A 22,814-nucleotide genomic window follows, 5' to 3' on the forward strand; every position below is an offset into this window, starting at 1 on the left:
TTGAATCATACCAGCATATCATTGCGCAATGGCCGGAACAATCCATGCCAGCATACTCATAACCCCTTGTTCATGACATGAAATACGTCTTACCACATGGAGCAGCCTACTGCGGCGAATGCGGACTCCCTGTCCAAGCCGCGGAAGACGAGTCGACGCAAGCACCAGGAAGACGAAGACGACGATGGGGCCAAGAGGCGTTGCATCTCCTCCGCCTGCGTCGCGTGTAGAGCACGCAAAAGTAAATGCGATGGCAAGACTCCAGCTTGCGCGGCATGCGCTCAGGTTTGTGTATTCGACATGGCTTCTGGCAATCTCACTAATCGTTCGCAAGATCTACGGAACTGCATGTGTATATGACCCCAATTCCGACCACCGCCGGAAGGGAGTCTACAAGCACCCTGTGAAGTCGAAGAATACCACATTGGATACTCTGGTGCAGGCTCTTTTGAATTTGGAAGAAGATGAAGCAATTGCCCTTGTCCGGGAGATGCGCCAATGCGATAGTCTTGACCTCGTTGCTGAACGAATCGCTGCCCAGGTCAGTGCCGCCGGTTCAGACAACGATGGCGCCGGGCTTCTGGACTCGAGCGCTTCTGCCGCCGCGGAGGCTACGTTCGAAACCCAACTTGCCGGTCGGATCGGAGATCTTCGATTAGATGATGGTACTGTCAGATACATTGGCGGCACCTCACATCTCATCCACCTCGACAGTGAAGACGATAACTCCGACGTGCAAGAGTATCACCAACAAGAGAACGCCACAGCCTCGTGGACGACAGTGACCAGCGACACCGATCTGATCGACCATCTGTTGACCATGTACTTTGCCTGGCATTACCCATTCTTCACTTGTCTCCCAAAGGATCTATTCTTCCGCGACTTTCTTCTTGGAAACTCACCGTCTCACATCAAAAGAAAGAATTCCTACTGTACATCGTTGTTAGTCAACGTCATGCTCGCAATTGGCTGCCACTTCACCTCTCGGTCCGGTGCAAGAGAGAACCCCGATGATCCGGCTACAGCTGGCGACCACTTCTTCAAAGAGGCCAAGCGACTCATCATGGAGCATGACGAACACGAGCGCCCATGTCTGACCAACATCCAGGCATTCGCACTCATGTCCGTTCGCGAGGTGGGATGTGGACGTGAGTCCAAAGGCTGGGTGTACTCCGGCATGGCCTTTCGTTTGGCCCAAGAAATGGGGCTACCATACCACATACAACTGACCAAAAACTTGGGCGAAGCGGAACAAGACGCCAGAAGAATCACCTTTTGGGGTTGCTACCAGTTCGATGCGTGCCACTCCAACTACCTCGGCCGGCTGCCTCAACTTCCCAACTCCATGATTACCGTGCACAAAATCGACGCCTTCCCAAACGAGGAAGCAGAAGAATGGACTCCCTACACCGACTCTGGAACTCAGAATTCACATTCTCAGCCAGCGAGATATAGAGCGGTGGCCCTGCATATCACCAAGCTGTGCGAGATCTCCAACGACATCATGCTGGGCTTCTACAATCCTTCTCACACTGAAACAGTCCGCAGTCGAGCGGCCGAGTTGAAGAAGCTTAGCGCCCTCCACATCAGACTGGAAGACTGGCGGCGAGAGCTGCCCAAGGAGTTGGAAGCGCGCGAGGGCGCACTACCTAGCGTTCTGATCATGCACATGTTCTGCCACCTTCTATTCATCAACCTTTTTCGACCCTTCCTGAGGTACTCATCAACAACTTCGCCTCTTCCGCCATCCGTCAACCCGCGCAAACACTGCACACAAGCCGCCGCCGCCATCTCGAGGGTGATGAGGTTCTACAAGCGAAGCTTTGGGCTCCGACGGATCCCCAACATCTGCATCTACATCTTGTACGTCGCCTCCACAATCCACCTCCTCAACCTTCCCCAAAAGGACGCGAGCAAGGATCTGGTGCACGCCATCAGGCACCTCGAAGAAATCTCCGACTGTTGGCCAGCCGCAAAGCGCTCGCTGGCCATCCTATCCGCCCTCTCCCACCGGTGGAAAGTGCAAGTCCCCGAAGCAGCTCACGATAAGTTCGAGAAGTACCAAAGCCGGGCTTCGCCATCGCCCGCTCTAAAACAGCGGCAAGCAGCATTGGCAGCAGCGGCAGCGGCGGAGCCTAGTCCCACGCAACTCGCAGAGCCACTGAATTGGGCAGATGCCACGCTCCAGCAGCTCCCGAGCGTCTTCGCAAGCGGCGCACCCCTCCCACTTACTGATGTCGCGCCCGCACTCCCACAGGTCTCGGCAGAAGCATACTCCATGCTCTTCTACAATCACAACACAGAAGGCCAAGCGGAGCAAGTCCACCAAGTCCACACTGCAGCGCAACAACAACCACAGCAATCGCAAATAACGACCCCTCAAACCACCGTCGACTCCCGGCCCTTCCAGCCCTCGACACCAGACATGTTCGGCGGCGTGCAGCAGCTCCTCCGCGAAGGGCAGCAGCAGGACTGGACCTTCCGAGACCCCATGCCTGTGCCCGCAGAACTCGGCAGCTGGGCGGGCAACTGGAGTACCATGATTATGGATCCGTCCATGTGGGCCGATGCTCTCGCTCCGGAGAATGGGAGCGGGGCTGCTATGGCTGGGAATATTCAGCCGGCGGTGCATGTGGTGAATGCGCAGGCGTCCGCGATGGGGGATGTGTATCAAGATGGCGGCGCTACTGCGACGAATGATGGCGAGCATCAGCAGCAGCCAGGCGTTGTCAATTGGCTGAATGAGCAGATGGGGACGTACGATGAGAGTGCTTGGTACGGATGAATCGCTTGAGATTGTTGATTAGCTGAACTGGAAAACCGTCGAATTCCCGCCACGAATGACGACGGCAATATAGGAGCATTACTCTTGAGCGCTCTCCGGAGACTTGACTGACCGTAACCTGTCGATGCCGGGCGATTTTGACCCTCTTACCTACAACATTAAGGACCAAGACAGGAAGAGCTAGCAGACTCAAGCATCATGCAGAGATCAAGCAATCTCCAATTATTTGGACACGTCGTGCAATTTTCCCGCAACCTGTCTTAGGTCACTTACTATATCTTATCCCGTGACTTGACAATTCTCGCCTCCTCCCTTCCCAAGCCTTTGTCCTTATCCTCCAGACCATTCCCCTATCAGCCGACTTGACATGAAGAATGCAACGAGAAAGCAAGCATTACAAAGGGAAGAGAGAATGCGAGAATGGTGGGTATATCTAGAAGCAAACGACATACAAAAAAGTCCAATGCAGAAAGGAGTGCATTGCGGGGAAGGTGATTGCACACGGCCGTGATCCACGTTCTTCTGCCTTTTCATCCACACACCCGGCTATCTCTAGCATTTTAGAGTCCTTATATCCAATTGGAGTTCCACTTCGCCCTCTCACACTCCTATCATCCCAAGAGCTCCACCATCCCTCCAATCCTTGCCATCAACATCACACAAACCCAAGAAAATCGCTCAATTCCTAGCCGGAACATCAAACAACTTCGCACTCCCACTCGACGTATGCCGTCCATGCTGCACCCGCACGCTCGTCGCGCGCTGCACAACCATCGTCTCCGAAAACGGCGTCCCCAGCTCCGAATCCAAGTCGTCGAGATCGAAACTCCCCCGCCCGGCCGACGTGGCGCTCGTGGGCTCCTCTTCGCCTTCGCGCTCGCGCTCGCCTCCCGCGCCGCCTTCCGTCGCGCCGGTGTAGGAGTGCGTGAGGAGGCCTTCGCGCGATTTGAAGCGCGGGTCGCCGTGGACTAGCGTTGGGCGGCGGCGGACGGTGTTTTCGTGCACGGTCGGCGTGCCGGTTTCTTCTGCTTCACTGTTATCGTCTGCTATGGCGGAAGTACGGACAGTGGCAGGCGGGTTTTCCGGCGCGTCGAAAAAGTCGAGATTGGAGGTGGGGGTGCTCGCAGCGAGATTGGGTGTGTTTTCGTCTTGGGTGGCGGCGCCGCGCAACGTGTCAGGACTTCCGGGGCCGCGGGAGAAGTGTTGAGCATCGGTGTCGGTGCCCAGTTCTTCGTAGCTGTTGGAGAATTCTGGGCGTCGGGTTCCGAGGCCGGATTGTCTGCTTGCGCGTTTTGCGGAGCTACCGGCGAGCCAGGCGCCTTCGGAGTCGACGGATGCAAGGGATGTGCCTTGTTGCAAGCTCGGGCTGATGGGCGTGTCGTAGCGGGTGCCGCTGATCGCTTCTGATCCGGTGGTTGTAGTGCTGCTTTGTCGTGCGCGGATGTCGATCGGCTGGGTGACGGAGTGACCTCTTCGTGCAGCAGCCGCGGCCGCAGCAGCCGTTGTGACATCTGGTGAAGCTGTTCTCGAGTCCGGCGGCGAGATGGGCAACTCTGGTAGATCCTCGCGGAACTTACTCTGCGTGCGGGTCGGTGTGCCAGACAGCTTACGCATTGACGGCATTCGCGCCGTTGTGTCGATGAGATGAGGCGGCAGAGGCTGATTTCGCATCGACTCGCGAGAAGTATTCGAGAAGGAGGCCTCTGATATCGAGGTCTTTGCTAGAGAGCCTTTTCTGCTGTTTGTCCCGCCGCGCTTGAACAGACTCGCCAGACCACCCGTCCTTCGCTCGGGGATCGGGATTGGCTGCGTTTGCCTGCGAGCGTCTTGAGGCGGTACCGGAGGCGGGACATCGGTCGCAGGTTCTGGCTCTGATTGTCCGACAATCTCAGCAACATTCGAAGTAGGCCTGGTACGGTGGACGGGCGAAAGAGGAGGGGTGTATGCTTGCGACATTCGGACTTCCTGAGCTGTCGCCACAACTGGGTCTTCCAATGGAGTCTCAAGTGGAGTGTAGGTTCCAGTGTGGTCGGTGGATGGACGAGGGCCATCTTCATCGATTGGATCTGCGAATGGGTCTTCTTGCGGTCCATCCTCTGCAGTCGCATGATGGTCGTGCTCGACTTGAGCAGCGCCTGCGACAGCTGCACCCGCTGCAATGCCAAGTCCCACAGCTTCCTCTTCCCCATGTCGAGAGGGCTGATCGCGCAGGGCTGGATGGATATCCGTGGGTGGTGTCCTGATATCTCTGGCGCGTCCTTCATCTCCAGCCTCTCGACGCCTCCTGTCGCTATCGCGTCTTTTCCGTCCTTCCTTCTGTAACTTCCGGTCGAGCGCGTCTGCCTGATCTTGCTTCCGCTTCTCCCTCCGCTTTGCATCCCTCTCCATGACCAATCGAATGTCGCTCGCGTCAAGGACGTCAGCGCGACTACCAATCGTGTCTCGCTTCTTCGCCGAGTCGCGGCTCGCAGGCATCTTGTCCTTCGCCCTTCGCGCTAGTTCTGGCGGCGGCGAGCCGGGTAGGCTGCCAGGCGCAATGTACTGCGGAAGACCGGACAATCGAACGGCGGGTCTTGGATTGAAGATGCTGAATGCACCAATCTCCCAGCCCCTTTGCTCCATTATACTCGGCAGGCTCCCATGTACCGACCCTTCATGTGCAGGTAGAGAAACGAGGGAGTCTTTCATGCCACTGCGCATCTTCTTGCTGTCGCGTCGCAGCGGCCCTTCGCCCGGTCGTTTGGGGATGGGCGAGTGAGCGCTCATTGCGCGGATTTCTTCTTCCCGCAATTGCTCATCTTTGCGCGAGCGCGTTGAGCGATGTCGCTGGGGGGTGCCCGAGTCATAACTGCTCCGCTTCTTCCTCAGCTTGCCAGAGGAGGGGCTCGGGTCGGGTTGAACGCTTGTCTGGGAGCCGGAGTAGGGGCGAAAGTCGTAGGGGATGTGAGGGCGGTCGAGATCGACGGGGCGCAAATGCGGGCTGTACTGCAATTTGTAGGTCATTGGGAGGGCGGTGATGGCGTCTTGACTGGGAATTGCAATGGGTCCTGGCGCCACGTTCTCTTTCCCATACGACTCCGCTAGCTTCTCCGAGTCCTCGAGTGCGCGTGTGCGACCGCGCTTGCTGGATTTGCGCGGGATGGGGATCGGGGAAGAGGTGCGGCGCGAGGGATAGGAAGGCGAGGGTAATGGCGCGTCGTCTGGTGGTGTGGGGAGTGCTGATGGTGGTGCCGGTTTCTCCGACAGCAAAGGTTGAGCGCGAGTGTCTGTCTGAAGGGCTACACTGTCGCGCCGCCGCTTCTTAAAAGGCCAAATGGGCATGCTGGGGTGGGCAGGGTGGAGAGGATGGGGTATCTCATTGCCTACAGCAGTCCAGGAGAGGCGGTGCTGCTGAAGGCGGGCGCGAGAAAAAGCAAGTAGCGCGCAGGAAATGCCGAGGCGGTGGTGGTGGTGGTGGTGGTGGTGGTGTCAGTGGTGAGGCGTCGCATTCACATCCAAAAGCCGTTGGAAGGAGCAAAAAGGGAAGCAAAGTGGCGCGCAGCGTGGGCGATGGTGGCGTGTGCGTGGGCGGGTGGACGACGATCTCGCGTGGAAATTGGCAGCAGCGGCGCGCGCAGTGACAGCCGGTGGCTCAAGCCCGAACGACGAAAGTGGTCATTGCGGCGAGGGCGGATGGCATGCGGTGCGACCGTTTGACGGCGGATGAGTGGTGGAGGGCGTAAGATTGCACGGGAGGAATAAGCTTCGGCGTGCAGGGAGCGAGCGCGGTGGCAGGCGCCAAGCGAGGGTGGTGGAGGAGGGGATTGGCAAGGTGGAGTTATTGGCAGGAGGGAAACGAAGGTGAGGGCAGGCTATGCAAGTGGAAGGCAGGTAGGCAGTAGGAAGTAGGAGGGAGATGGAGAGGAAGAGGTGGAGGCGGAGACGGAGGTGGAGGAGGATGACGATGCAAGAAGAAGAGTGGACAAGACGAATGGCGGACGGCAGGCCGGCAACCCACGCGCCTGTCCACTAGTTGGTAGTGCCTTCCCAATCCCCGGCTACTCTCCTGCCTGTGGAAGTCACGGCAGGCGCGATTGGGACACTCATCGCCCTCGTCGATACTACTGTTACCCAACATACATACTACAGTACACCCTCACATCATCTCTCCCCAGCTCGCCAAGATGCTGCGGTTCAAGGCCAACAACGGGCGTACGCAACGGCCAAGCAGGGGAGATTTCCACGATCCACTCCGCAGCCCATCCATCATCAGTGGCGCCCGCGTGTGGCGTCTTGCCTTTTCCCCTTCCGCACGCCATTTCCCCGATCTCTCGCCCGCTGGCCGTCTGCTCACCCGCCAAGCCAGCTGGGTATCTGTGTACCTTCCAGGCTCACGTGGACTCCGACATACATATCGCCAACACCTGATCTCGACGCGGTGCATTCTCATTCGTCGTCGAGAATTACGAATTCTTCGACGGCGGTCTGGCCCTTTGATGCTGGCTGCATCGCCTGCATGCAATGATACCCACCGTAGGAATCGAGGTGCAGTAGCGAGGTACCATGCTCTCCTGCATCTCACCAACTTACCACACTCTGTTCCCTCTCGGAAAAATCAGGATCTATCCTCCTCGTGGCCGAGGACCTCGTCCAGTTCATCCCAGCTGAAACTGAGGTGTCTTTGTGACACCCACGCACAGCAGCATGCACAACAGCAGAGCCGTCGAACTCACCTCCACAAGGTCGCACAACTCACCCGAGTACAAGGGTGCGCCCTGCATTCCTACTCCAACAATGGCCTTGTACGAGGAGACGCGCGTATATGTACAGTATGTCTTTGTTTTCTCATCTTATCCCATCTGATCATTACCCAATTTCACTCCATTTTGTTGTGCTTGCGCCCTATACACTCCACAGCTCTCCGTTGGTCAGCGTCATGGCCAATCATTTACGGAAGGCCAAGCTCGCAATCCCGCTCGACGTCAAACGATCCCCTCCATTCAACTTCTCCGCAATCTCCGTGCCGGCGATGCGGCCGAATGTCATGCTTCGCAAGCACGACGTCGCCGGCGGGTACTCGTTGTAAAACAAGCCCGTCATCTCGCCCGACGCATACAGACCCGGAATAGGGATGTCGTTCGTCGACACCACACGCGAGTGCAGGTCGGTCTTGACGCCGCCGTAAGTAAAGGTAAGGTTGGAGGTGCAAGGGAAGCCGTAGAAGGGCGCCTTGCTGATGGGCGAGGCCCAATTGGTCTTGTTGGGCTTGAGCCCCGTCGTCGACTTGCCATCAAGCTTCATCAAGTCAAACGGCTTATCGTTAATGGCAGCATTGAAGTCGTCGACCGTCTTCTTCAGCTTCTTCGGGTCGAGGTGCAGCTTCTCCGCCAGCTCTTCGATCGTGTCGCCCTTCTCCGGCGGCACGTCGGTCGTCTCGTACACCCAGCTGCCCTTGAAGCGGTCCATGATGACCGCGTCGGTGATGAAGGAGCATGACTGGTTCTGGTCTTTCCACGTGTGCAGCGCGGCCATCTCGAAGGTGGCGAAGAGGTGGCGTTCGCCTTCGTCGTAGAAGCGTTCGCACTCGTCGTTGACGAGGATGCCGTAGTTGTGGCCTGCAATCGAGTTGTTAGCGATATTTTTTCTCACAACACTATGCGATAACTGACCCCAAATGACTGCGTCCGGCTTGCCAGCACGCTTATCGACAAGCTCGCAATGCATCCCATCAAACGAACCCGCAGTCCCAGCACCAACTTCAAGACACATCCGCAAGCCAGCTCCACGGTTATACTTCAAGCCTGGCGCGATCAAAGGAAGCTTGTGCGTGTCGCGGCCAATATATCGGGCCAGCATCTCCTGGTTGCCCTCGAAGCCGCCACAGGCCAGCATGACGTTGGGAGCGTACAAGTCGTGGAGCAGCCCGTCGCTCTTGCGGACCTTGAGGCCCTTGATGGCGCCGGACTCGTCTGTCAGTAGCTTGCTGGCTTCCGTTTGGTAGTGGAATTCGGCGTTGGGGAACTTGCGAATGTCCGTCAGGAGACGCTGGATGATGGCGTTCCCGCCGCCCTCGGGGCTACAACACGACTTCACATCAGCGTCTCTCCAAGCTCAAGAAAAGAGGCCAACTCACAAAACAAAGTGCTGATCCGTATCAAACTCCAACAACACATTCGGCTCATCATGATGCACAAACTTGACCCCATGCTCCTCAAGATATCGCGCAGAGATCGGCGCCTCCTTGCGCAACTTCTCACAATACGCCTCATCCGCCACACCGTCCGTCACGCGGCGCATCTCCTTGATCCAATCCTTGTCAAAGTCGAGATTCTTGTCGAGGCGCAGGTACGCCATCGTCCACTTCGAGGCCCCCGAGCGCTCGTGCTCTTTGCCTACCTCCACGACCGCCACGCGCCCTTGCTTGCCGAGGCGCTGGCACTCTTCGAGGAAGTTGAGCGTTGTCATGCAGCCGGCGAAGCCGGTGCCGACGACGATGAGGTCGTAGCCTTTGAACGTGGCCATGTTTGACGCTTGAAGAAGTTGATTGGTCTTGCACGAGAGGAATGAAATGTTTTTTCTACAGAGTATCGAGTGTCAATTGGGAAAAAAGCTGCTGAAGCCTTGCGAGCGAGCGAGCGCCAGAAGCTGGGGAACGTGGGGTAGCTTTATATCAAATGGAAAAGCAACACACCTCCATGCGGGGTTCTGGCGGGGTTGATGCTTGGGATCTCACTCACGGCCGAGAGAAGGTTCGTTGTTTCGGCTACTTTATGCGAAGATCGGCGAGGCGCAGGCAAGGTCGAGAGCAGATTGAAGCTCCCTCCAAGCTCCGGCGGATATCCGAGACGGGCTGACGATCGATTACGACGAGCGGATGTTGATCATGATGTAGATCTGGGTGGCTTAGACTGCCGGGGGAAATGATCGAGATTGCCTGCCGAGACGATTGCTGACGTGTAGCTGGATCCATCCTTCGTACAGAGCTGTCATCTCGGTCTATATCGTGTTTGGGACGCCTCCTCCTCCCGTTGCATGCAAATGCACCAGCCCAAGTATACACGCGGAAGCAAACCTCACACACCCTACGCCATCGCTAACAAATCTAAACATTCCACCCAGCCGCTTCCCTCTATTCGAACCCATCGTCCCTAGGATCCCGCTTCTCAATGCTCACAGCACCACCTCTCGGCAGCGTCATGCTCATTCCAGGCCGGAAAGAAGGCGAAGAAGGCGTCGAAAGCTCCTCCGCATGCGGACTCAACGTCATCCCTGCAGCTCCAGCAGAAGGAGGCGGCGCTTGCTGCTTCTCCGGCGGCACGCCCACGCCCAGTGGATCAGCGCTCGTCCTGGGAGCGACGGGCGTCTGCAGTTGCGCTAGAGTCACTATGTTGCCGCTCATGCTCTTTCGATGGATGGAGCCTGTGATCGACGATCCGCCCAACGACGGTCGACGTCCGGGCAGCAAAGCTACACTCTCTGTCTGCAGCGTTTCGACCTCCGCTTCGTTGGCCGCGAGTAAGTCCGCGCTGTCGATGTGCTGCGGTCCGCTACGATTGAGTTCGATGGCGTGGCGGAGTTCGTGGAGGAAGGATGTAACGCTGGGCATCGCCACCTGGCCACCGTATAATTTCGTTGCTTGCTCGAGGCAGCTTTCAGCTCGCGTGCCTTTCTCAAGACGCAGCCATGCGTCGCAGGCCATGACGTTCCAGAAGGCTGCTTTGCGCTGCTTCTCCCCGCTTTTCTCGGCTGTCAGAGCATTCTTCCGCTCCGAGTAGCAGGACGCAATGCGCTCCATGACCAGCACGGCGCCTACCGGTCCAGTAAGTCGATCGTCAAGAATCTTCTCCGCCCACTTCGCCGCTGCTTCCAATCCCACGCCTCCGCCTCTTAATTTGAGCAGTTCGACGGCGAGCAGCAAAGTCCGCAGCGCGTAGTACGGCGCACTTGCACGCGTGATGTAAGAGTAGTAGGCAGTTTCGAGCAGCTGATCGACCGCGTCCACTCGTATCTTGGGTTCTTTCGCACCACCGCCAGCCATGAGCGTCGCCACAGCAGCCATTTCATTCGCCGCCGCATAATACCGCCACGCCTTGTCGGTCTTGAAGTCTTGTCCGAGAATTTCAAAGGTGCTTTGCGCGAGCTTCCAGTCGCGGAGCATCATCGAGTAATCTGCCAGCCGTCTCATTGTCGCTTCGGGCGCATCGGGTCGATAGAAGCCTTGCAAGCTGTCGTAATTGCCCGTGCTGCCGGAAGTCAGTGAAGGCACGGATGACGTGCGATTGGTATATGATCCGGAGCCGCCAAAGGTGGTGAAGCGCTTGGAAAGCGACATGAAGCGACCACTGAGGCCGCGGCGTCGAGAAGCAACGGAGTCGTTCCATGTTGCGGAGGCTCGTTCCATGCTCGGGATCAGAGATTGCGTTACCATTTCGCGGACAAAGGCGCGGATGTTTGTGGCGTCCGTTTCGAAAACGTAAGGCTGCAGGACTGTGTGGGTTTCTTCACCCCGATCATCGTTCGGATTGGCGTCATCCTCTTCTTCGAGATTCTCCAGTCGGGTGATCTCGGCCAATTCTTCTGCTGCAGCCATCCATTCCATCCCCGTCCCTAATCGCACGACCTCGTCCACGCTGTCACTGACAGCCGGCACGGTCCTCAACCGGAGGAGGTGACAGTGCAAGCCGAAATGCCGCTTCATCTGCTCGTACAGCTGCATGCTTTTGTTCATGTCATCGTAGTCCTCGTCGTGGATGAGGACGTAGTAGCGAAGGAACTCGTTATGCACCCAGTGAGGAAGGCGGTGCGAGCCGGTGTTGGAGGAGGCGTAGAGGGTGCGCAAGTCCTCGATGGGACTTTGAGAGCGGGAGGAGATGGCTATGATGGAGGCGATGGGATGGGATAGGGTTTCGCTGGGCACAAGAGGGAGGCCAGACAGGAGTCGGCGCAGGTAGAGCAGGTAGAAGGGCGATGGGTCCGTGGGGGAGGTTGTATTGGCCGAGGCTTCCTTGAAGTTGAGATAGTCTGGTTGTTGGAACGGCCCGGATTGTTCTTCCGAGAAGGTGAGATGCCGTTCGACCAGCTCTTCCACCTGTGGAACATCACCTCCAGTCCGTAACCGCGCCGGCTTGTACTCCGAGACCATAGGTGCTCGTGGTTGACTCTGATCTCCATTCCGAGCGCTGCTTGAATCAACACTGGTTCGATCGTTGGGCGTCGAGGCGCGGGGATTCTCAAGACCGTCCTTCACACCCACGAAGCGGATGGCAAAGTCCTCCCATGATCGACTCGCCCCCGTACTATCCCGTATCGTGACTTTTCCTGGCACATGATTGCCAAAAGGACGAAGCAATTCCAGCAGCCCGCCATGAATGCCTTTGTGCCGGATCAACTCTTCTGTATCTTCTGAGGCCAAGATGGACACGTGCGGAGAGAAGGCGCGTAATATGATGTCCTTCGTCTCTTGTCCGGCGACAATAGGTTTGGAGGATAGTGCGGGTGACGGCGACCGTATTGTGGAGCCGGTTGGCGAGAAGATGGAGCCATTGATGGCGCTGGCAGAGGGTGTTACCGTAGCGGACTCATTGCTGGGGGATTGCACCCTCGGAGGCGTGGAGACGGGAGTGGTGGCCGCGTAGAGATTCGTAAGTGAGGCATTGGAGCGGCGGTAGGGGAGCTGTGTTCGGATGGATCGGCGGATCTTGGGGTTGCTGAGTTCGGGATCAGAGTCGGCTAGAGGGGACTGCATCGGTAGACGGCATCCAAAGGGCCTGCTGCGAGGCGATGGGAGGAGGAGGAGGATGAGAGGGATTGGCTGTGCGGTGCATCTGTGTTTTTGAGTAGGTGGAGTGTGGTCTCGGCTGTTTAATCGGAAGGCAATGTCACTAGTCGTCCCGGCGCGTTCGTCCCAAGATGGAGGAGGATTGATGTTTCATCCCAGAGATGGTGGTGAGGTGGGATCTTGTGGAATCCCGCGGGAAAACTTCGGCATTTCTCCGTGTCGACTTCAGGCCACGACCAGGCATGGAACTGTTTCTTTTGAACATATCCAACCAACAAGGCGAATGTCACTTTCAACAAATCAGTTTCTCGGCGCCTAGACCAAAGGGCTGCACAAGTGTACAGGCAGAACAACAAACACTGCTCCCACGTGAATGTTCCAAATCCGGCGGAGCGTGACTCAACGGACATTCAAGGCTTTCAGCAAGGAAATCCGTACTTCCACCCCTCTCGCAACTCCCTTGACTACTTCCCACAGATGTATCAGCAGGTGGTGCATGTCTCCCGGCCGACGAATCACGACTTCACCTGAGGGCAGGAAAAGACGCAAACTCAACTCCTCTCCAATCTCCACCACACGGCAAACGGCGTCTAACAAAATGTCGCCTCTGCTGGTCCAGGAAGTGGACCAGGAGCCTCCGAATGCCATTGAATTCACTTTGACACCCGTTGAAGCGACTCTCCGCAGACTTCTCCTCGACGTGGCAAACTACATTGACAACATCCCGCCTCCTCAAGATGGCCAGATAAAACTTCCACCAGATCTGGCAAACGAAAAGATCGTCCTACGCTTCACTGGTGGCTGGGTGCGAGACAAGCTCCTTGGTGTCCCCAGCCATGACATCGACGTTGCCATCAACAAGATGACCGGCTACCAGTTTGGTCTCAAGATGAAAGAGTACCTTGAAATCCCCGGGAATCCGGAGAAGTACGGTCTGGAAGGCGTCAGCAAATCCGACAAAGCTGGCACGACGGACAAGTCCAAGACAGTTGGAGGCTTGCACAAGATCGAAGCCAATCCGGAAAAGTCGAAACATCTGGAGACGGTGACGACGAAGATTCTGGGCTTGGACATCGATCTGGTCAACTTGCGAAAAGAGACCTACACCGACGAGTCGCGCAATCCTGCCATGGAGTTCGGAACACCTGAGGAGGATGCGCTGAGGAGAGACGCTACTGTGAACGCCATGTTTTACAATCTCAATACCGAGTCTGTGGAGGATTTCACGGGAAGGGGAAAGGAGGATTTGAAGGCCCAGATCCTGAGGACCCCACTCGAGCCATATCAAACCTTCAAAGATGATCCCTTGCGAGTCTTGAGGTTGATACGCTTTGCAAGCCGCCTGGGCTACCGCATCGATCCTGCAGCAATGGAAGCTATGAAGGACAACGACATTAAGGATGCACTGAGACGGAAAATCAGTCGCGAGCGAGTTGGGGTGGAGATGGAGAAGAGTCTGCGAGGGCCAGATCCCCACGAGGCATTGCGCTTGGTGTTTGACTTGGGACTGTACGAGACCATCTTCTCCGATCCCACCGTTATTGTGGATGCACATTATACCCCCGACACCGAAGGATGGGCCAAATTGATGCAATTCGCAGCGGATACTCTTGCCGATGGACAAAGCTTGGAGGAAATCCTCGTCAGAGATGACGAAGAGCGATACCTTGCCTGGCAGCTGGCGGCTCTTGTACCGTATCGAGATGCCCCCCAAGGCGAGCCGTTGGAGGCTGGACGTCGTGCTCCACCCCCAATCGCCTCTTCCGTGGCCAGAGAAGGCATCAAGGCGACGAATAAAGTGTGCGACGTTGTCACTGCCGCAGTGAGAAATCAGTCCGAAATCTCCCGTCTCGTGGACCAGCTCTCTCAGCAAAAGCGCAGACCCGACAAGAAGGTGGAAGGGGAAGACGCGTCTGCCCGAGATGTCCTCGGTATGGCCGTCCGGAGATGGGGTGCGAGTTGGCGGAGCCAAGCGATGTACTCTCTGTTGGTGGAGGTGGCAGATGATCCTGCTGCCGTCACGAGTAAGTCGTTGTCCGCAATGTCCTGAATGTGCATGTACTAACGTACAACAGCAATCGAGCGCAAATACACCCTGTTCGTCGAGCATCTCAAAACACTCAACATCCTCGACGCATACACGTTCAAGCCACTCCTGGACGGCAAAACCCTCGCAAAAGCAATCAACACCCCTCCCGGTCCTTGGATGAAGGACGCCCTGGACGTAGTCATGACCTATCAACTGCGCAATCCCGACACAGCAAACACGGACGACGCCATCGCCGAAGTGCAGCTCCAGCGTCAACATCAAAACGGGGCAGGCGATGATTCTGGCACGACGGGGAAACGAGGTGAGCTCACATCCTCCCTCATCCACCACTTCCTCAAGCTTACCATCCGTCCGCTCTTCATCAAGGCTAAGCTGAGCGCTGTCACCGATGCGGGACGGAAGAATACGACGACCGTACTGCCGCAGAAAGTAACTGTGAAAAGCATGGACGATAGTATCAACCGGCCTTGGAAGAGTGGAAAGGACGCCTATGCTCTCGACTTGCTCCGGTGGTGCGTGAATGCACTTGATGGGGCCACGGTAGAGCAAGTCTGGCCGCTCGTTGTCCCGCCATTACTGACGCTGGTCGACGACCGCGAGGCCAAATATAAAATCCTCGGTGCAGAACTGATCGGGCGACTGCTCGAAATCACGCCGCCAAGTTTGATCGCTAAGACGGGGCTAGGCGAGGTCTTCGAGGACGCACTACTACCCTCACTGGCATATCTACCCACCATCACACCAGAAGAAGAGTCCATTCCGCTTCTAAACGCGACATATCCTGCCCTCCTCGCCCTCATAAACCTACGCTATCCCAACTCCACACCATCCCAAACCGCAGCACCGCCAACTCCATCCCCCGATCGCACAAAACACCTCGACACCGTCCTTCGCAAAGGCATCATCTACGGCTACACAGTCTGCAGTCAACGCCCGCACATCGTTTCTACGCTCTTTACGCACCTAACGCCTTTTTTGACTGAGATGGGTATTGACTCCGTCAAGCATCTCAAATACCTTCTTCCCATCCTTACGGAAACCCTCTCATACCCCCTCGGCGACGCGAGGGTGGAAACACTGCTCAGCGCGACAAGAGCGCTGCAGGCTGTGATTTTGAATGCGTGGCCGCGAATGGTCGTGCATCGCGGGGAGGTGTTGAAGGGGTTGGCATTCTGCTGGATCAATATCAAGGAGAGCGAGGGGGAGGGAGTCGAGGAGTTGAGAAGGGAGTTGAAGGAGGCGGTGGGGATGTTGCGCGCTGCTGTCGGGGAAGAAGTGGATTTTGAGCACGATGCTAGGACTTTACTCGAGGCTGAGCCGGGGTTGGAAGGTCTGCTCGTTGCGCGATGATAGTGCGTACGTACTGATGAAGCATGACTACGCTGAACACTCTCCGCTGCTCGCTTTGACATCTCGCTGCTCTGAATACTATATGCTGCCCTTCGCCGGCGAAAGTACTGCTGGGACGAGACTGGAGGAACACGTGGTGGAGCTGTGCCATCCCGTGAATCTCGAAGGACTCTTCAATGGCATTGACAGCAATCTGCTGCCGTCCGTCGGCAAGATTGTTGCAGAGATGTGCCTCAGAAAATGAGTGGTGAAGCTGTACGCTCTCCGCAACCCGTACGGCTCTTCGAAAGCATTGGGGCTCAACATCCCGCCGTAGTGGGAGAGATTATCACGGAGATGAGTCTGTTAGAACGAGTGGTGACATTGTTCGTCTCCCCGAACACCTACAGCTCCTCTCTGGCATCGAAGATCACACCCGGCCGTCGCGATTGGAATACATGCTGGGATCAAGCCGATGGGCAGAGCGGCTGAGTTGTACCATCTCTGGAATACGCAGGACTCTTCGAAAGCGTCGAACCGTGGAATCTCGCCCTCACCGGCGAAGTTGGAGCAGAGATGGGGGCTGGAATGCGTGGTGCTGCTGTACGATCTCTGTAGTCTGTTCGGCATCGTTGCCAGGATTGAAGGCGACGCCTGGTCGGTCTTCCAGTCCATTCTTTGACGGAGAGAGAGAGCAGATCGGCGAGGGATACAGACCATTGTCAACCTTTTTCCATCTGTCCGCTCGACATGAGTGGTAGAAATGCGAATCTTCGTCCTGGCCTGACTGGATCATCTCGTAAGTCCGGCGCAGCCTCCCAAAGTATTGAGGCTGTCGATATCGCCTTCCCGTTTAATTTTTCAACGGGGATGGGCCAAACCGGTCGTATCAATGTTTTTCCAACTATTTGTTCTCACTATAACTACATCTCGAATGTTCCCAGTCCGGCCGATATACTACACGCATAGAAATAATCTCAGTAAGTTCCCCATCTCAGCCAAATATCAGTCCCAATTCCCGTTCCTCTCCGTCCGTTCCTGTCCTATCAATCGCAAGAATTAATCCTCGTCTTCAATCTCCTCAATCGGGTTGGGATGAATGAATGGACGTCCATCTTCGTCGTTCTCCACCGTCCCAAAAAGCTTCATGAGCTCATGAACCTCCATCTTCTCCCCACGCTGATGAGTCCCGAGACAATCGTCAATCTCGATGTCCTTGTTCTTCTTGATTTCGTGCATGCGGGCGTCGACGGTGCCTTTGACGTAGAGTCTTGTGAATGTCGTTTCTTTGGTCTAGATTGGTCAAATTAGCAGCAAATTCGTATATGTGTTCGGATAAAGACTCACCTGGCCGATACGGAACACTCTGCAGAAGGCCTGCTGCTCCAGACTGCGATTGAACCAGCTGTCGACGTTCAAGACACGGCTAGCCATCGTCAAGTTGAGCCCGAGTCCTCCGGAGCGCAGCGAGGCGAGGAGGACGTTCTTCGTAGAACTCTTGCCGAATTCTTCGATTGCCTTGTCTCTAGCCTCGAGAGTCATGTTGCCGGCGTATGTGCAGTATTCGAAGCCTTCGGCGAGGCACATCCTCTCACAGATGCGGATCATGGGCAGGAATTGCGTGTAGACGATGACCTTGACGCTGGGATCAAGGGCCTTCCATGCGAGTAGCTGCGCCTTGATCGCAATGGTCTTTGTCGAGCTAAGAATGTCGCCGTTCATGTCGATCCAGGACTCCATCTCGTCTCCGCTCTTCTTCCCGTTTGTCTTGGATTTCGTTCCGTCGCCGCCATTCTTCTCTGTCGCGTTCTTTTTCGCCCGCAATTCCTCGAGGCCTGCGCATGAGTCGGCGCTGGTATACTCTTGTCCGCACTCAGTACACTGGGCACTGTCTTTCCCGAGATGCGCGGCCCATGTAGCCAGATCTTGCAAACAGGTGCGACAGTAGATGTGGAAGCAGCTCGTGACCCAGGGGTCATCGGGTTGCTGGTGGCACGCACAGCAGGTCGACCGCTGAACCATGGCATCCCACTGTTTGGAATTCCGAAGGCTCAAAAGGTACTTTCTAAACCGATATGCGAGGCCGTGCTGCCCGCCTTTTCCATGTTGGTTTTGCTCGAAGCTGACCAGGTCGATGGGGCGTAACTCGGTTTCGATGACATTCTGCCCCAGTACGCGCTCTTCCTGGTCTTTGGCGGCCGTGTGAGCCTGCAGGATGTTTCGCAGCGAGACGATGAGCGATGCGCCCTCCGTGGTGACAGAGTCGTCTTCTTTGTCGCACAAAGCCTCCAGTGCTTCGTAGTCTTCCCGCTCCAGAAGGTCAAGGATTGTCCCTTGGATGAGCAGAACATGGCTGCATAGCTGGCGCAAGCGCAACAGTAACGTGAAGACGTGGTTGTACTTGGATTCCATCTCTCCGTTGCGGGAGATGCGGTTGATGCGCTGAATGAATCGGTTCTCAACGATCTGATAGATCTTCCGCTCAACGTCGTTGAAAGACAGCCAGGCACTGATCTCGGTCGGTGGAGGGAGCTCCAATAGTCTAGCACCGAATAGTGTGTCCTACGTTTGGAAATATTAGCCAAATACCACCGCAATGGACTGGAGACATACCTGGTGAGTGCGCCTGCACATGACCTTGTTCAAAAGCGCAGCCAACCTCCTGTTCGCGACGACGTCTTCTCCGTCTTTGACCAGAAAGTTCTTCTTGAAGAGGTCGTATTCTCCAACGCATGGCTCACGGATCAGGGAGAAGTAGGGGTAGAACTCCGCCAGCGAATTCAGGATAGGTGTACCGGTGACCGCCCAGTAGTGCCTGGCATCGAGCGCTCTGCACGCCAGAGAGGTACGCGACTTGTGATTCTTGATAGCATGAGCTTCATCCAGGACGACGCGTAGCCACTTGCATTGATGCAGAGGGCCGCGCTCTTCTTCGAAGTTCTTCTTGACCCACGCAGCCTTGTCAAGAGCGTCGATAATCTCGTCCGGTGGGTCGTTTGTTGGAAAAGAGCCGGCGACCTCGTTGTACGTTGTCAGAACAATGCTGTGGTCGTTGAACATCCCTAGGATATTGTCCGACTGGCTCTTCGATCTCGCACACCATTTCATGACACGCAGCCCGGCTTTTTCTTCGCTGGCAAGAACGCAGTGTCTCTTGATCTCCTCGAACCATTGCGTGACCAACGCGGGCGACGCAACGATCAAAGTCGCCCTGCGCTCGGCCTTCGCCGGTGCTTGCCCGTTCACGATGTTGGCCAGCGACATAATCGTCTTGCCGAGACCCATCTCGTCCGCCTGGATGCCGCCTCGTGGCTTCCCGCCGTTCTCGCGATCGCGCATGAACCCGACTCCCAAGATCTGGTAATGTTTGAGCGTAGTCTTCATGCCTTTGACTCGCCAATTCCCATCTGCCCGGGTGAAATCTTTGTTAGCTCGGACGGGCAACAGATTGGAATATTGGACTTACCTTCTCCCGGTCGGACAGCACCGTGGGCGGAACCGGTGAAGGAGCGAATGCACCTGTCGAGAAGCTTCCTATCATCCCGCACGACGGATTTATCTGTTGTAGGGATCGAAGCGACAAGCTCCCGCAAGGCCTTGTCTCTGCGGCCCAGAGGCCCAGTAGCTCCAAATGTCGGCTGCGCGGCAAGATGTGCCGTGGCAGCAGTATCTCTGAAGACATCCGCCGACGTAAGATTGCCCAAGTTGGCCAGGGAGGCGGAGAGGTCTTTCTTTTGCTTCTTCTTGCCATCGCCTTTCTTCGTCTTTGCTGTCTTTCCGACTTTCTTCGCTCCTTTCTTAGGAGCTTTCTTCGGAGGAGGAAGGCCATCCTCATCGTCATCACTGCCATCGCTGTCTTCCAGGATAGGCGGCTTTCTAGCCTGCTGTTTCGTCTTCTTCTGTTTCTTCGCTGGCTGGTAAGGCTGGAAGACGCGGGGTTCTACCCCTTGCTCCGAATCACTGGGGATATCCTCATCGTCCTCGATCGTCACTGTCTCCTGCTCAGCCTGCACAAATGCTTCGTCGGCTTTTCGCTTTCTGCGCCGGGCGGACTCTTCAGCTTCGAGACGGATCAATTCGATCTCCTCGGCATCGGTAAGCTTGCCCGCATCTCGTTTCTTTAGCATAGCCTTCTCCTTCCTCTTGAATGCAGCAGCTTCGGCATCGTAGCCAGAGCCTTTGGTCGTGTTGTCCATGACGGGAACACTGTTCGCCACGTCAGGGATCGGCTTGATCGAGTTGAGGGGAGCAGAGGCAATCGTCGAGGCAATCGTCACCGGCTGCCCACTGCGGCATTTGTCCGCAAGTTCTCGTTGCTTTTGAAGTAGCATCCGTTGAATATCTGTCGTGGCCAGGTTCTTCTTCGCCGGGAGAGTAGACAATACGGGAGGATCGATTTCTTCGACGTCTGAGTCGTGGGCCGAAGACTTTGGTGAAGACTTCACTAAAGGAGAGGATTTGGGTGAAGCTGGGCCGTTGGTGGCCAGGAAGGGAGACTTGGAGTCGCGGGTGGGAAGATGTTTGGAGGGTGTGATGAAGAGTGAGTCGTCTTCGTCGTCGCTGAGTAGAGAGATCGTTTCATTGGGCTGGAAACGCCACGTCGAGTCTTCCTGTGGTTCTGGCTTGATTGGGATGTTCTCGGTGGTGTCCATGATGAGGAATCGGTGTTCAGGGTGATTGGAATGGTAGAAGGGGATGAGTGAAGGAAGAGAAAGGGGGCCAAGGGAGAGGGGAGGCGGGCGGGGAGGTTGATGTTTGGGGGAAGTTGAAATGAGAGTAAATGCCCTTTTTGTAGCCACGGGGATCACTTGCAGGCTGGAAAAGGTGGCCAAGTGAAGAAAGAGAAAGGTCTGGTCCCGTGACACCACGTGAGCATAGGCGCTGAAAGGGGAAGGAGCGTCCCGTCTTGACAACACATGAGAGCATGTGCGGGCCGTCGATGCGAAGTTGAGAAGAAAAGACGCACACGGCGGTGCGTGGCTGGAAGAAGACTTCTTGATATACATTATCCCAAACCAGACCCCAAGTCGTGACTATTTACAATCCGAGCAACACCACCGCCCGCCAGGGCCCATCTCCGTACAAACGCCGTCGTCAAGCCAGCCCAAGATGACACCGCCCCGGTCTCCAAGAACCGCCGCCGTTTCAGAGAGCGCCCAAACCACCATGAACCCAAGCCCAAGCTCTAACCCGATTGCAACATCCTGGAAGCCGCGATTTGGTAGCTCCCCGCCGTCTAACCCACTCGCGACATCCTGGAAGCCGCGAGCTCATACCTCTCCACCTCTCTCGGCGTCGGCGAGAACCTCTCGGCAGGCAAGCGCGGACTCGTCTGCAGGGAATCCAGCTCATGTCTCAGCGATGAAGACGTCGAGCCCGATTCTCGCACATCGACAAGCTGCGGCGTGACTTTCATCCCTTCTATCCGCTCCGCCAGACTCGTGACGTGACGCGAGGTGCGCGCGCTGTCGGTCGAGTAGACGCTGACGCTGCTGTTGTGCACCGGTTTGCGCGCTGGGGTTGGTATTTGCAGGATTTGCGAGGGACGCGGGGACAGATTGGGGACAATGGGGGTGGTGTGGAAACTGGCGTACGAGTCGCGACTGCTGCTGCGGGAGTGAGCGTTTGTATGATGCGGGCGGTGCAGGCTGCCGCCGTCTCTGCCCAGGCCGTGCATCAATGAGGGTGCCGGGTGGATGGTGAGGCTCTCTTTCGTTTCGTTGTCGGGTAATCGGTACATGCGGCTGGAGAGAATTCGAGCGGAGGATCGGCTGCGCTTTTCGCGGAAGAGGAGACATGCGAGGACGGCGATTGCGATGAGAAGGGGGATTGCTACACCGAGGGCGGCGCCAACGATCGCACCGGTGGAAGGTGAGGAGCCGGACGAGCCGGAGGATGGGCTGCTGGATGCGATGGCAGTTCCCACCAGCTGGTTCACTTGAGCGGGACGGAGGACGATGGATACCGAGCTGGCCAGGGTGAAGGTTTTTGCATTGTCGTCACACTGCCCTCCCGTGTCTAGGCCACAGACGAAAGAGTTGGTGCTGACGCCTGTGTTGCAAGGCGTTATCGGTGTCTCGCCATCCGTGCCGACTGTTGTAAGGAGCCTCGTCAGTATGTCCACCAATGTATGTTACGGGGAGGGTTCAGACGAACCAGTCTGACAAAACTGCGCGCATTCAGGGCTGTTCCAAGTCTTGTCTGTACAACTCCCCCGCGTCACTACGCCTCCAGTAAAGCATCCACCACCCACCAAACAGAAGGACTGTGCGTTGCAGCAGGCGGAAGCGGTGGCATTGGGATTGCAAGGGATATCGGAGGAAAGAGTGTTGCCGTCGGGGTACCAGCACGACTGCGCGGCCGCGAGGGTGAGGAGGAGATAGAGGGCGGGGAGGGCGCGGCGAGCGCGGAGAAGGAGCGGCATCGTCACGAAGACGGGATGAAGGAGAGTGGGTGGTCACAAGGAGCGTATGGCAGACATGGAGGAAGTGGTGTCGACGAGACAACGGAGGGGAAAGCGGGATGGAAAGAGGTCAGTCAACTCACGAACTCCTGTCTCATGGAGCGCCACATTGGACAACGCGCGCGCTGGCGGCAACCCGCCGAGAGGAGAGGGCTGGCCGCCTGAAAGAACGAGACTCTTCAGCCGTTGCTCGAGCACAAATCGGGAGGGTTTGGGAGATGAAGCCGTTCTTAAGGTTTTAGCTTTACCCTAAAACGGTCCTGTCCAAACCATATTTGGTAAGGCTGGCGCCGCGTGGCTGCGGAGGGATTCATGATCGCAAGGCAATATTTCCGAAAACGCGCCGTCCAATCTACGCTGGGTTTATCGATTGCATGCACTCCGCAACGCAAAAATACGCCCCTGGGTGTGTGGGATCTGCCAATCTTCG

At 56.6% G+C, this 22,814-nt stretch overlaps 7 protein-coding genes across 7 annotated transcripts; 2 read left to right on the forward strand and 5 right to left on the reverse strand.

The window, feature by feature from the left end:
• Positions 1–96: 96 nt before the first annotated feature.
• BDY17DRAFT_249853 (fungal-specific transcription factor domain-containing protein) lies at positions 97–2,785 on the forward strand (the record flags this gene model as incomplete). Its single annotated transcript, XM_033731020.1, has 2 exons — positions 97–285; positions 335–2,785. 2 exons carry the CDS (start codon positions 97–99, stop codon positions 2,783–2,785), a joined length of 2,640 nt encoding a protein of 879 aa, XP_033589526.1.
• Positions 2,786–3,021: 236 nt separating this feature from the next.
• Positions 3,022–6,262, reverse strand: BDY17DRAFT_296550 (uncharacterized protein). Its single transcript, XM_033733469.1, has one exon. It carries the CDS (start codon positions 6,104–6,106, stop codon positions 3,464–3,466), a length of 2,643 nt encoding a protein of 880 aa, XP_033589527.1. The 5' UTR covers positions 6,107–6,262; the 3' UTR covers positions 3,022–3,463.
• A 1,043-nt stretch (positions 6,263–7,305) lies between these two features.
• Positions 7,306–9,399, reverse strand: BDY17DRAFT_138716 (succinate dehydrogenase/fumarate reductase flavo protein subunit). The gene is made up of 2 exons (XM_033729486.1): positions 8,898–9,399; positions 7,306–8,840 (listed from the first exon to the last, which is right to left on the reverse strand). The coding sequence occupies exons 1-2, from the start codon at positions 9,284–9,286 to the stop codon at positions 7,709–7,711; spliced, it is 1,521 nt and encodes a 506-aa protein (XP_033589528.1). The 5' UTR covers positions 9,287–9,399; the 3' UTR covers positions 7,306–7,708.
• Positions 9,400–10,385: 986 nt separating this feature from the next.
• On the reverse strand, positions 10,386–12,224 carry BDY17DRAFT_242891 (ER-golgi trafficking TRAPP I complex 85 kDa subunit-domain-containing protein; the record flags this gene model as incomplete). Its single annotated transcript, XM_033730392.1, has 2 exons — positions 10,386–11,866; positions 11,960–12,224. Coding segments are annotated over 2 exons (1,746 nt in total), but the record flags the coding sequence as incomplete, so codon positions are not given.
• Positions 12,225–12,712: 488 nt separating this feature from the next.
• On the forward strand, positions 12,713–16,032 carry BDY17DRAFT_138728 (uncharacterized protein). Its single transcript, XM_033729487.1, has 2 exons — positions 12,713–14,566; positions 14,618–16,032. The coding sequence occupies exons 1-2, from the start codon at positions 12,916–12,918 to the stop codon at positions 15,940–15,942; spliced, it is 2,976 nt and encodes a 991-aa protein (XP_033589530.1). The 5' UTR covers positions 12,713–12,915; the 3' UTR covers positions 15,943–16,032.
• A 774-nt stretch (positions 16,033–16,806) lies between these two features.
• Positions 16,807–20,654, reverse strand: BDY17DRAFT_296555 (SNF2 family N-terminal domain-containing protein). Its single transcript, XM_033733470.1, has 4 exons — positions 19,388–20,654; positions 18,535–19,328; positions 17,269–18,483; positions 16,807–17,214 (listed from the first exon to the last, which is right to left on the reverse strand). Exons 1-4 carry the CDS (start codon positions 20,571–20,573, stop codon positions 16,981–16,983), a joined length of 3,429 nt encoding a protein of 1,142 aa, XP_033589531.1. The 5' UTR covers positions 20,574–20,654; the 3' UTR covers positions 16,807–16,980.
• A 214-nt stretch (positions 20,655–20,868) lies between these two features.
• Positions 20,869–22,578, reverse strand: BDY17DRAFT_296556 (uncharacterized protein). Its single transcript, XM_033733471.1, has 2 exons — positions 22,078–22,578; positions 20,869–22,014 (listed from the first exon to the last, which is right to left on the reverse strand). Exons 1-2 carry the CDS (start codon positions 22,343–22,345, stop codon positions 21,158–21,160), a joined length of 1,125 nt encoding a protein of 374 aa, XP_033589532.1. The 5' UTR covers positions 22,346–22,578; the 3' UTR covers positions 20,869–21,157.
• Between the last annotated feature and the right edge of the window lie 236 nt (positions 22,579–22,814).

This window comes from Neohortaea acidophila (assembly GCF_010093505.1).
Source record: "Neohortaea acidophila strain CBS 113389 unplaced genomic scaffold BDY17scaffold_5, whole genome shotgun sequence".
NCBI classification, from domain to species: Eukaryota; Fungi; Ascomycota; class Dothideomycetes; order Mycosphaerellales; family Teratosphaeriaceae; genus Neohortaea; species Neohortaea acidophila.

Coding starts and splice junctions, on each gene's coding strand:
- BDY17DRAFT_296556 (XM_033733471.1), bottom strand. CDS start 22,345: ATGCCGCTCCTTCTCCGCGCTCGCCGCGCCCTCCCCGCCCTCTATCTC. Junction 22,015..22,077: donor CGCGCAGTTTTGTCAGACTG/GTTCGTCTGAAC, acceptor TCCTTACAACAG/TCGGCACGGATGGCGAGACA.
- BDY17DRAFT_296550 (XM_033733469.1), bottom strand. CDS start 6,106: ATGCCCATTTGGCCTTTTAAGAAGCGGCGGCGCGACAGTGTAGCCCTT.
- BDY17DRAFT_138716 (XM_033729486.1), bottom strand. CDS start 9,286: ATGGCCACGTTCAAAGGCTACGACCTCATCGTCGTCGGCACCGGCTTC. Junction 8,841..8,897: donor ACGGATCAGCACTTTGTTTT/GTGAGTTGGCCT, acceptor GTCGTGTTGTAG/CCCCGAGGGCGGCGGGAACG.
- BDY17DRAFT_296555 (XM_033733470.1), bottom strand. CDS start 20,573: ATGGACACCACCGAGAACATCCCAATCAAGCCAGAACCACAGGAAGAC. Junction 19,329..19,387: donor TGCTGTCCGACCGGGAGAAG/GTAAGTCCAATA, acceptor TCACCCGGGCAG/ATGGGAATTGGCGAGTCAAA. Junction 18,484..18,534: donor TGTGCAGGCGCACTCACCAG/GTATGTCTCCAG, acceptor TTCCAAACGTAG/GACACACTATTCGGTGCTAG.
- BDY17DRAFT_138728 (XM_033729487.1), top strand. CDS start 12,916: ATGTTCCAAATCCGGCGGAGCGTGACTCAACGGACATTCAAGGCTTTC. Junction 14,567..14,617: donor TGATCCTGCTGCCGTCACGA/GTAAGTCGTTGT, acceptor AACGTACAACAG/CAATCGAGCGCAAATACACC.